Raw genomic sequence first — 13,025 nt, forward strand, 5'->3', positions numbered from 1 at the left:
GAAAATGTTCATATTTAAGCATTTATGCATTGAAAATATTAAAAATTATATTTTTTTAAGGTTGAAGAAGGAGAATACTATTGGGAGAAGAGAAAATGAAAGAAATATATTATTAATCAATATACTAATTATGGAAGTATAAAAATTGATTGTGTATTTTTTTTAAAAAAAAATTATGAACCAAGACAACACACTGTACACCAGACACTAAAGATTGTTATTGTAAAAAATCAATAAAACATTTTTTTTAAAAAAAATGATTATGCAAGATAGGTTCTTTTCATGTTTAATGACAGAGATGAATGCCATAAGAACTGAAATTTGTCAGCACCTATTACCATTCTATAAGAATAAATGTCAGGAATTTCAAATTCTTTACAACACTGTAACAGCTGATCAAATATGGGTTCATAATTATGATCCAGAAACACATTGTTAGTCAAAGCAATATCATATAGAACAGTGATGGCGAACCTTTAGAGATCGAGTGCCCAAAAACTGGCCCCACCCCGCTCCATCCCCTGCCCCGCCCCCACCCCGCCTGCCCGCAAGGCCACTCACCACCTCCAGGACCTGCCGCAGATCGCCCAGGCAGCCCAGCAGCGCCATGGTGGCTACGCCCTATCCGCGCCCCGCAGCATCAACTGTGCGCGATGGGGCATGAGGGCAGTCTTGTCTATGCTGCCTGGCTGATGTGTCCTTGGCTGTGCTGCTCCGCGTGGGCCACGCTCGGGGGCAACTCTCCTCCAGGGGGGGCTGCTGGTGAGGAGGGGATCGCGGGGGAGGCAAGGCTGGGGCAACGACACGTGTGCCCACAGAGAGGGCTCCAAGTGCTGCCTCTGGCACACGTGCCATAGGTTCGCCACCACTGATATAGAACTTCACTCATGAGGAATAAATTCAAAACCCAAATTTGGACCAGAAAATTCATGGTTACCATTTTGGGGGATGTAAATGATATTTACATTTAAATGATCACATAGATTTCTTGGAATCTGTCACCAACACCCAAAACATCAATTAAAGAGTTCAGAAGTAAAAGAAGGAAATTTTGTTATGATATTTTGCTCCAATCTCCTGAGCCACCCAAGCAGCAATTGCAAATGCCATATTTTCTAATATTGAAGGAATATTTTTATTAGCATCTTTTTTTACTCAAAGAGGCAGAAAGGACTAGAAACTGGAGAGATAGGATATGGAGTTATTTTGCAGTGGCTTTAAGATGCTCATCCATCATTGACAGAAGTGTGTAACAAATGGTGGAATTATGTAGGTAAGTAAATACAGATAACTAAACGGCTGATTTCAAGGATTATTTTCCTGTTACATTCACTAAAATATCCTTATTTATCAAACTGATATGGCTACACATCTCACAAGTTACTCTGGGAAGCATACATAACACAGAGAAAATAGTGTTTGTCTCAGAGAATATCAACTTAACTAAATAAAGACCATTTTTCAATTTTTTTTTTTCGAATCATACAAAAATATGTGTAGAGACCTAAGAAAATGGTTTAAAGTAAATATCCACAGCCCACATAAAATAAAGGCAAAAGCATTTCTCTGAGAAGGCTTGGGAAAAGGCTCAAACTAGATGAAAGAGAACGTAAAATACAAGCAGAAGTGCAAGATTGTATTACTATAGCCTATCTCAATAAAAGTTAGTTCCATTCTTTCTGTGGTTTCCTGATCTAGTCTACTTTATAGGGCTGTCAATAAAGGCAGGAATGCCTTTTAATGTTTATACTACACAGATACAGAATACAAAGATCATAAAGAACAGAATAAATTCAAGAATAGGAGAGAAAACATATTATATTTAAATAGTTAAATTCTTACAAAGCAAACTCTTCCCTCAGTCTTCGGCGATACTGCTTCTTTGGTTTCATGGTATTGAAATACGCCAATTTTATAACATCAGGCCATACTGCAGGACAAGGACTTCCACATATGCGGCTATGTAAAAACAATATATGTCATAAAATGAAAAGTACCACAAAGGTTATTGAATCAAACATAGATTAAATTAAAGCAATGCCACTCAAATCTACACAATTAGAGATACTTAAAAAGATCAAATTAACATTAAATTGTAAGAATACCCCACCAGTAAAGAATTTCTGTTTGCCTAATAAAACTATAGATCAGTGATGGCGAATCTTTTAGAGACCGAGTGTCCAAATTGCAACCCAAAACCCACTTATGCATCGTCGGGTGCCAAGTCAGGTGTGACCCATTAGGTGGGCGTGGCCCATTGGGTGGGCGTGGCTGCAGTGGTAACGGCAGACTGGATGGGAGTAAAAAGTTCAATCAATCAATTCCAACTTTGCAAGATTTTTTTTCCCGTGAGAAGTTGAAATTGACTGATTGATTGAACTTTTTTTTTTTTTTTGCACACGATGGTGGAGGCCTAAAGCGAAAAGGTTTTATAAAACACAGCTGAAGGCCTAGGACAGGGACGATGGCAGCATGCCCACAGAGAGGGCTCTGAGTGCCACCTCTGGCACCCATGCCATAGGTTCGCCACCACTGCTATAGATTGTTGGGTACAATATTTTCTCTTCATTAAAAAGTACTGTGATAGAAAGAAGACAAAAATTGTTAAGTACTTTAAAAGCACCATTAAATTTTCTGAGTTGAAATCTATAATCACAGTGTGTTGCAACTCCAGTTCCTCACTTTTTAAATAATCATTTGTTTGTGTAAAGTTTTTTTTTTTTTTGTAAAATATGGCAAGTAATATATTTTACCTAGATTGGGAGAAATAATTGGAGACTATTTGCTGAAAAGTACATTTTTCAGAGACCTAGGATATACTGACCTTATCAGTTCCAGCTGAGCAAGTTCCTGATTTGCTTGAAATATTGGCTTTTTAGTAAAAAGTTCACCCAGGATACATCTACAAAAACAGAGCAAATAATTCTAGGAAACTATGGGTCCAAACTAAAAGTCCCTAACCCAAATACATTTCCCCAGGGAAACGAAACACTGCTCAGCTTTATGGTATCAAATTATGCAATTACCCTTAATAACACTTTCCCAGAAAAACTACTCTCAGCTTAAAATAGTTAGAAAGCCAAAAGTTCGAGAAAAACAGAAGCAACTCCTAAAAAAAACTATATTCAGAAAATATTTTGAAATCTTTGAAAACCCTACTTTATTTGTAGTCCTGTTTCACTACATTGTAAGTACACTATAATGACCTCATTAACTCCATTAGGCACATACCATGTTTCCTTGAAAATAAGACCTGGTCTTATATTTTTTCCCTCCAGAAGATCCATTAGTTTTTATTTTCGAGGAATGTCTTATTTTTTTCCTGACGCCTCATGGTGGTGGCACTGACAGCCCCGTCAAGCAGGAGCCCATGTGGCCACAACCAGCCCACTTCTGCAGCTGCTTGTAGCTGCTCATGGCAGAGGCCATGTAGTGTGCCACGCCAGTGCCACCATCACAAGGCAAGGCAGGTGAGGGAGGGGGTGGAGCTGCCCCAGGCACCCCACACCCGCTTAGCTCAGGGCCCATGCAGTCAGACCTCCCACATCTCAACACTGCCTTGCAGTGGCAGCACCAACAGCCCTGTTCAGCAGGTGCGTGTGTTGCCGCTGCTGGCCCATTTCTGTGGCAGCTCATAGATGCTTGTGGCAGGGGCTGCGTGCTGCGCTGCACCATCACAAGGTGAGGCAGGTGGGTGGGAGCTGCCCCAGGCACCCTCAGGGCCCCCTCAGCCCCATGCCTCACCACCTGCCTTGCCTTTTAGAAATCCAGAGCTAAATGGTACAGAGGCAGAGGGGCAGATGGGGCAAAGCTGGTTCACCAGATTTTTTTTTTTTAAAGGTGGGTAGTGATTCCCTTTCTTCCACATAGGATCTTGCAGAGCCGCGGTCTAGGGTTTTTGGCGGGCCAAGTGTGGCATTCCAGCCCTTTGTATACAAACCACACCCACAGGCAGCCTTCTAAAGCGGCCCCTGCTTCTTCCCACTTACAGCCAGCAGCTGGCTGGGTTTTCTTCTGGCCTTCCTTCGCCCAGGCCAGCAGGAACTGCTGCCAGTGCTAGTGTTCTGACCCAGCCGTCACAAGTAATGAGAAACCGCTTACTCATGAGTAAGCAGAGTTCATGTTGGGTAGACAAAATCAAAAAGTAGTAGTCATAAAGGAAAATCTTTCCCCCTTCTGACATAGGGCAAGAATAGTCTCAGTTTACTTGAGAACTCCAGATAGAAAGTCTTTCAAGGATTAAGCCAAGCAGAAACAGTCCCTGTTCACACTGGCTGAGGAAAATTCACTACCTATTAGTTCCCAGAAGGAGTTTCGCTCCTAACTAACATCTCCCATGCCCAGTTGATCTTGATCACTTGGGAGCTGTGATGCTGCCGGCCCCCTTCCTCTTGCTTTCCCCATTCTGCATTCACCCTGCCTGCCTGTCACCAGTTATGTTCAACTATGATGAAGCCATCGCTTTCCTAGGTGAATGGACCCCTTCCAGAGCCTCATCTTCTTTCGGCTCAGCACCAGCATCATTCCCAACAGCTACATGGGGCTGTCCACTGTCTTCTTGGCAGCCACTCCCGAGCACTGGTGCCGGATACTCACTAATGCCAACTTGAATATGGTATGGCTCAAGGCTAACATCCCTCTGAAGAAGCACAGTGGGTGGCAAGTGCAGCTGCTATCACCTCAAGGCCCTGCTCTACTTCTCCTCCAGGAACCTGGAGCCGAGCCACAATATCAATCTCAGCCACTGTCACCGAGGTAGGCAAATGCATGCTGACTTTTGGAGCGGGGGGAGATGATGGAGGTTGACAGTGTGACATCTTCCCAAGAGATCAAGATCTACCGGGCATGGGAGATGTTAGTTTAAGAGCAAAACTCGGATTCAATCCCTGCACCCTACAAACAAAATTTGTAGTGTGACTTCGAGGCTGTTTTGCAGGACAGATGTGGATGTGTTGAGGGGGCGACAAGCAGGCAGGGCGAATGGAACCTGCCAAGGAATGACCATGGCCTGAGATGCTGCTCTCTCTGTCCTGAAGGACGAAAGAAAACCCAGCCAACCGCCAGCTATAAGTGGGAAGCAGGGGCCACTTCAGGAGGCTACCTGAGGTGTGGTTTGTAAACAAAGGGCTGGGGCACCATACTCGGTCCGGGCCACAGCTCTGCGAGTTCTTGTGCAGAAGAAAGGGAATCACCGCTCACCTTTTTTTAAAAAATAAATCTGGTAAACTAGCTTTGCCCCATCTGCCCCTCTACCTCTGTACTATTTAGCCCTGGAATTCTAAGAGGCGAGGCAGGTGGTGGCATGTGGGAGGCCTGGCTATGGGGCCGAGGTAAGCAGTTGCAGGGTGCATGGGATAGCTCCCCACCTGCCTTGCCTCATGGTGGCAGCACTGGCACATTGCACCATATGGGCTCCTACTGGACAGGGCTGTTGGTGTCACCGCTGTGAGGCAAGGCAAGATTCAGGACATGGGAGCCCTGAGGTAAACAGGTGTGGTGGCATGGGGCAGCTCCACCTCCTCACCACCTTGCCTTGTCCCACCTTGTGCAACCAGACAGTGGGACAGAATGGGCGGAGTCTTAACTAGGGCTTATTTTTGGGGTAACGCTTATATTAAGTGCACATGTAAAAATCATGCTAGGACTTATTTTCTGGATAGGTCTTATCTTCAGGGAAACATGGTAATGCTGTTGTATCCAGTCACATTTTACGTGCATAAGAATAAACAGGGACTGCACTTCTTTTTAGGACAATCTAGAGATAATCTCCAGCACTATCAATAAAACAATTGCTGCTATGGTGTAATGTATCCTGGTCTCTGGTTCAAATGTACCCTTAAAACATTATACCACATGATCTGTACCTTTTTCCAAATTACTTTGCTGCATAAAGTTCATTAGCAAAAAATGCCTCACCCACAGCTCCAAACATCAATGGCAGGTGTGTATCGTTCCTCTCCTAGCAGAAGTTCAGGGGGACGGTACCATAAAGTGATAACTTTGTTGGTATATGGGCGACTGGGGAAAAAAAGAGAATATTTTTGCATTTGTATTCAAACATAATTTCCCATTAAACATTTTTCCAAATCATGTTATCAAAATGAATTAAATCATCCTATATATAGCCTTCACGCTTACTTTTCAATAGAATTACAGATTTCTTTCCCAAAATTTATCTTCCTAAATTGGTACTAATCTATTGGGAATCAAGTGGAATATACATTTTATTATTATTTTCTACACAACAGCATGAAATAAAAGCAACCATTTTTTTTAGCTTATGTTGATCTTTATATGAATCAAATTCTTCACAAGAACTTAGGATATTGTAATATATTGGCAAGATCCAAAAAGTATGATGTTTTGTAACTGACAGATTGAATGCTTAAATGTCAATGCGTAAATTCTCTAAGTACCATGCCAATAAACATTAGGACTACCACAGCCCATTTATGCCATAAACTTTCCATTTTGATTTTCAGATCAAAATGTGATCTTTTGTGATGTTCTCCAATTTTTTGTCCTTTGTTCTATTATTGCCTGCTATTGTTACATCAGTTATTCAGTTTCTTCTTTTCAACTACAGTTATATCTAATATGTTATGAGTCAGATAATGCACCAGTTTGTATTCTGAAATCCCATAATATTTTAACCTGCTATTTTCAAGTACTTTTTCAATTATATTTTCCCACCAATTTTTCATTTCTGGCACATGATAATTTTTGCAGGTGTTCCAGTAAATAATTTTGGCAACTGTCTTATGTCATTTATTATAACTGTGATCACATATCATGTGAGCTGGATATATGTTCTACTGCATCTATTGCCTACTACACAATTTGTACTTTGAGCCATTTGACAATTTTTCAATTCTGGCCTTGACAACATTAATTTGAAAAACTTGTTTTTGAGCAAACATATTAAAAGCCTTCAGTTTCTTTTTAAATCTTCCAGTTCTAAGTCATTGTCAGGATTTATCTTTATCTACTTTCCCCATGATCTTTTGTAGATGTAAGTTACATTACAAGTAATACTTTTGCTTGCCAGAATTTTGTTCACCATTTCATTAAATTATTTTGATATTCACTTTTTGTTTTCTGTACAAGTCAAAAGTTCCAATTTTTAACTTGCATCAATGCTTCATAACTAACTTTTATGTATTTTACATTTTTCTACAACAGTTTAACATGAAGTAATTGACAGTTTGAGATGAAGTAAATATATTATAGTTAATCACACAGTCAGTCAGATATTTATACTGGAATTGGCATTTTTATCCACCTATTGAGTCCTTTCCAAGGACCTGGGATGGCCAGGTGTTGATGTTTTAGGGTGTTAAAGGTACTGTCAAAGGATGTTAGCTGATCCACATAAATTTGCCTTTTGCAACTGGCCAATGGTAACTTTGTCAATGCTGATGGTGTTCAAGTGATGCTTCAGTTATTTTGGGATTACATCCAAGTCACCTATTATTATTGGTACTACCTTTCCTTTCTTTTGCCACTGTCGTTCTATTTACAGGCTTTTGTACTTTGTGTCCCCCCCAGGTTCTTTCTCTTCTCTTCTATTGTCTCCATGTCCACTATCCAAACTTTTTTGTCTTTCTTATTTTCTGTCTGTTTGTAATCAGCCTGTGATCTTCTTGCAACAGCAAACTAGATAGTTCACTATTTCTTCCATTTCTGTGCAGAGCCTTCATTTGCTGTCTGTGGCTGTCTACTCAATTCTGCTTTGTATGCATTTGTTCTTAAGGTTTCATTTTGTGCGGCCAAAATTACCCCTCTTTTTTTCCCTATTCTTAGCCATTGTCATGTGTTGTTATCTGCTATGCTTATTTTTTTTCTATAATGGCTGTGTAATAGTCTGCCTTGCCATGACTATTTTCTACTCACTTAGTCTTTCCTTTAGGCCAGTTTGGCCTCAGCAAGCCTTCCTGGTATACTAGCTTCAGTGCATCTTCTTCATTGTCCTTCAGATATTCTTCCAATGCCCTTTACTCTTCTTCATCTGTCTAGTGTACTTACAACATTCCATGTGCACTTATTTTTCCTGGAAAGCTGAATCTGTCAACATCACCGCATTGACAAAGAGCATGATTCATTGTCATTATTTTCCAGGGTTTTTTTTGTTCTGTATGAATCTAATTCACCATTCCATCTGTGTATATAGTGCAATTGCCCGGATGTTAATCAGCTTGATAGTATGAGTTTGAACTTTAAGATCTTCCTCATTCTCACTGTTGTATTCATTTCTGGCCTTTATGACTTCCGTGTGCCTAATATTGTCAACTTGAAGAATATCAAGGTATTTGTCTTCAGCCAGATTCTTGAAGTTATTTCCATAAGGCATTGATTACTTCAGTATTCACCATTTCCCCCTTTATATTTATTTGACTGATTTAAGAAAATTTATATGGATAAAAGCTCAATAAAAAAGAATTAAAAAAGAATAGCACTTTCTTCAAATGCAATTACATTTTTATACAAAGTAACTGAGTGGTCTATGATTGGTATTATTTCCTTAATCAGTTTCCATGGAAGAGTAATTCTGACCTCAGAAAAGGATGTCTTAGTATGTCACTGGATGTCACTGCTGTTGGTCAGGTTTCCTTTCAAATTAAGATCAGGGCTGAATCAAGTTTTGCTACCCAAAGCAAAAGCCAATATGGCATCCTATGCTATGTACAAAATCAGTCAGACTGTTGGTCATATTTTACTTCAACATGACTGTATGATAGCCTGACACTACTGAGATCAACAGCAATTTTAGGAAATACAAATGAAGCTACCACTATATTATAATGAGCCCCTATTCTTTAAGAGTTTGCCACTGTTTTTTAGCACATGGTATTTTACGTAGAAGACTGCACCTAAAAAGTCTTATATTATGATACATAGAAAAATATTCCATTACACAATAGAATGTAGTAAATTTAGTACAGTGGTCCAATGCAGAAAGATTTTTACTACAGCCCTCATTTAGAAACTGCAATTGGGACTCACAACTTGCTTGCTAAGTAAATCAATCACTAAGTGAAAAATAATATAATCACTATTGTGCTTACAATTTTGAGCTTTTTTTTCCTTTAGAGAATCAGAAGGATATGAACCCAAACAGCCAAATGAACCCAAACAGCAGGGAAGATTTCCAGAACTAGATTCACAAGGAAGCAGAGTAAAAGAGCAAATCTTACAGCACTCCCCTGACCTTTGGAATTATCACGCTGGCACTGGCATAATTAGCAAGAAGAGATTCTATGCTTATTTATATATTTATTAGAGATGAAGGGATTGCAAGAGAGTGAACAGGCAAATTATGAGGAATATACACAGAAATGACGGTTTTGGTGCAGACTGTTTGCCTTAGGAGCAAAAAAAAATCACTCCTTGGTATGAAATTGGTTTTGTTTTAACAAACTAAATAAGGTCACAAAGCTGAGCTGGTTAACTTGCCATCAAGCATCTTTTAGGGATGTGCTGCAATGCAGAAAAAAACAACTCAGGAAATTATAGCTTCTTTAGGTAATCTCCCACTCTGTGAGAGTGGAGTAAAGGAAAAACAAAAGAGATTAGACACAGGACAACAGGTATTAACTGGTTGTAATGGAAAACTCATAATTAAGAGAGATACTGCATTTGTCATTAATGCAGGCATTGGTTCCAAAGTTACTTTTTCATCACTGTCACAACTGTGAAAGGTCACAGTCCAAGGCAGTCACTAAACAAGGACTACCTGTATCTTCATGATAACTAGGCGATTGAGTTAATGCACTGGTGCTACCAACTAATTATCTCCATTTATATTTTACAAGAATCAAGGATTCATGTTTCCAGTTGTATTCAGATTTTTACACTGCATCTGAAGTACTATTGCCAAAAAGGTATACATTTTTTAATTATTGTGCAAAGCCATTACAATAAATTAAACAAAACTGTGCAATACACTTTAGATAATATTAAATAAAGATATCACTGTGGTGGAACACATGCCAGTCGCAGAAAGGTGGGACTCTTTTCCAGCTAAGAAGCATAAAATCTTTGGTATTTAATAGTTATGAGATAAGTGTTTTAGTCTGGCAAAATTTATGTCTACAGGCAAGCAGCAATAAAAAGAACTACTTTGAAAGAACTCATGTTCTTCTTGCTTCCTTTTCATATTATGAAAAAAAATCCTATAAAAAGAACTATAAATTAATGTTTGCTAATTTAAATCCATTGATTGAAAGTAGCTATCTTAAGTATAAGATAAGTTTGAAGCTAATCTGGTGTAAACCAACTTAAAATTAAAATGTTTAAATTAAATGTTAAATTTTAATTCAGATTAGAAAACATTAAAATAATAAGTATAACCACACATCCTTAAAGGTCATGGAAGAATTTTTTTTTAAATTCAGCATCTTTTATTACATTTTAAAGTTTTGTTTATAAGATATTTTCAGAATATTTCCAAAACAGAGACACATAGTTTTAGATTAATATTAAACTTACCTCTCTTCAGAGCTGTACAGTCGAGCAAGACCAAAATCTGCAAGCTTGATCTGCCCTCTAATGGAAACAGTAAATTTTGTTTAATGTACAATTGAATAATGTCCATAATAATTATATTTAATTCAATTTTAAGGGATTTTTTTTTTTGCCTTGGACCCACACAAAACTCTTTGCAGTTCAGTCCTCATGCATAAACTTCAAAACCTAAGTTTCACACATGAGTTCTGTTCTCATGATTTAGATGCTACAAATATGCAGTCAAAAATGAGAAAAATAAAGCATTAAAAAGTAATAAATCATTTTAATACTTAAAAACATTTTACTGTAATGATATAAGATTAAATATCCATTGATTTCTATAACTTAATGCTGCAATTATCAATATTTTTAATATCTACTACATGCCACTTTTTAACTAGTTCTCAAACTGCTATATACCTAAAATATTTTAAAAGCACAGAAAATACAAATATAATAAATATTCATAGAGCAGAAAAGAATTTCTAAAAATTACTATAGAATTTACTATATGTGTGTGTATGTATGTGTGTGTGTGTCTATATGTGTGTGTGTGTGTGTGTGTGTGTGTGTGTGTGTGTGTATGTGTGTCTTTAATAATGTTAAAAACAAGAATCCTGGGTATACACGTATCGTGGCAGTAATAAAAGTATCCGAACACCGGGATAAAACACCAGGGGAGCAACCTTGGAAGCTATGGATGCATTGACAAGCACGGGCCCTTTAAGAACAGCATGGCCGGTACTAATGAGTGGACAAATGACCCATTCAAGGGTTAGAGCACAGAGGCGGCCAGTTATATAAACTAAATCCCGGATCTGGCGTTTTTGCACTCTGACGATGTTGGTAGTTTGGCCGATGAAAGCTTAGTACTTTTTGTAGATTAAACAGCTTTGGTTTAAGACTTTTATCCTGGTGTTCGGATACTTTTATTACTGCCACAATATATATATAATAAACGAGTTGATACCTCCCGCCTACCAGCCATTTGGAAACCCGCCCTTATTGACAAACAACTCCCTAACACAAAGAATGACACCAGACCCACACTCACAAAAACCACACGGGATGTCACCACCACACATCCACGCAAAAAGCAAACCCAAAGCCACACTGATGATGAGGCACGACCACAAACCAGAAGCCAGACCACAGCTGCATCATTAGCCACTTTAAACCCCTCCAATCCATACATGAAGCAAACTGACACCCACCATGAAGATGAGGCACGACCACGAAGCCAAAAAATAGCAAGGCAGCCCACCATCTTAAACCCCCCTGCAACTCAGACTAACCTGAGCACAACAAAGCCCCCACCCAAACAGAACACTCCCCCAGCCAATCAGAGCACAGCCAACCCTTCAGCCAATCAGAGCACACACAAGCCCCTAACCAATCAGAACACACCTCCACCCAATCAGAACACAGCCAAGCTCCTACCCAATCAGTTCATACCCCCACTGGCAGTTAAAAGGAAGAAACAGCTAAGACCACACATTACTCCTCGAAGCACGAAGCTGAAAACACCAGCCTGAAGATGACGAATGGGACTTCGTCGAAACGTTGCCAAGACACTTCCAATTTTACGCGGGAGAAAACCCGAATAACCAAAGACCTACATATGTGTATGTGTGTGTGTGTGTGTGTGTGTGTGTGTGTGTGTGTGTGTGTATATATATATATATATATATATATATATATTGCGGTAATAAGGAGCCACCTACAACAAGAGGAAGGGCGACATCAGGACTCACTCTGCACCGAGGACCTCATCCAACATGAACCTATGCCTTAAAACATATTTTACATTCCAGGGCACCATCTACGAGCAGGTGAAAGGCACGCCGATGGGATCCCCAATTTCGGGAGTCATTGCGGAGGTGGTCCTGCAACAGCTCGAAGCTGAAGTGATGTCCATGCATCACCCCAAATTTTGGGTTAGATACGTGGATGACACTTTTGCTGTCATCAAAAAGCAAGATAGCGCCAAGTTCATGAGAGATTTAAATTCAGTTTACCCAGACATTTGCTTTACAGCAGAGGAAGAAATCAATGGCACACTTCCTTTTTTAGATGTCCTAGTCAGCCGTCAGCCTGATGGCACTCTCCACACTATCGTCCACCAAAAACCAACGCATACAGACAGAATTTTACACTACAGGAGTAATCATCCCATGTCACACAAAATAGGCTGTATCAGAACACTATTTAAGCGTGTGAACACTCACTGCAACACGGATAGGGCAAAAGTTGAGGAGAGGAATCATCTATACCGTGTTTGCAAACAAAATGGCTATCCATTTGATTTCATCAGACGATACAGCAGACCATATGAACCTCGCAGAATACAACACACAAGCACCATTATGACATGGGCAACTCTGCCATACTTCAATGGGGTATCAGAGGCGATGGCACGAATATTGGCACCATATAACATTAGTATTGCCCATAAACCAAATCAAACCCTTCGTGCCAAAATAATGCGCCCCAAAGATCCACTCCCCAATGAAGAAAGA

General features: G+C 39.5%; 1 protein-coding gene across 3 annotated transcripts in view; it reads right to left on the reverse strand.

Annotated features, from left to right (window-relative positions):
- CDK13 (cyclin dependent kinase 13) overlaps positions 1-13,025 on the reverse strand; it is a 70,845-nt gene that overhangs the window by 15,402 nt on the left and 42,418 nt on the right. For 2 of the 3 annotated variants that reach the window (XM_039336729.1, XM_039336727.1), the window contains 4 exons: positions 10,489-10,545; positions 5,917-6,018; positions 2,825-2,902; positions 1,843-1,959 (listed from right to left, as the gene is read on the reverse strand). In XM_039336729.1, the coding sequence (XP_039192663.1) occupies positions 1,843-1,959; positions 2,825-2,902; positions 5,917-6,018; positions 10,489-10,545 (354 nt within the window). The remainder of the gene's footprint in view (positions 1-1,842; positions 1,960-2,824; positions 2,903-5,916; positions 6,019-10,488; positions 10,546-13,025) is intronic. The other variant, XM_039336728.1, reaches the window with a different exon arrangement.

This window comes from Crotalus tigris, unplaced genomic scaffold, assembly GCF_016545835.1.
Source record: "Crotalus tigris isolate CLP2741 ecotype Arizona unplaced genomic scaffold, ASM1654583v1 scf7180000017666.379230911805:20528666, whole genome shotgun sequence".
Taxonomy (NCBI): Eukaryota; Metazoa; Chordata; class Lepidosauria; order Squamata; family Viperidae; genus Crotalus; species Crotalus tigris.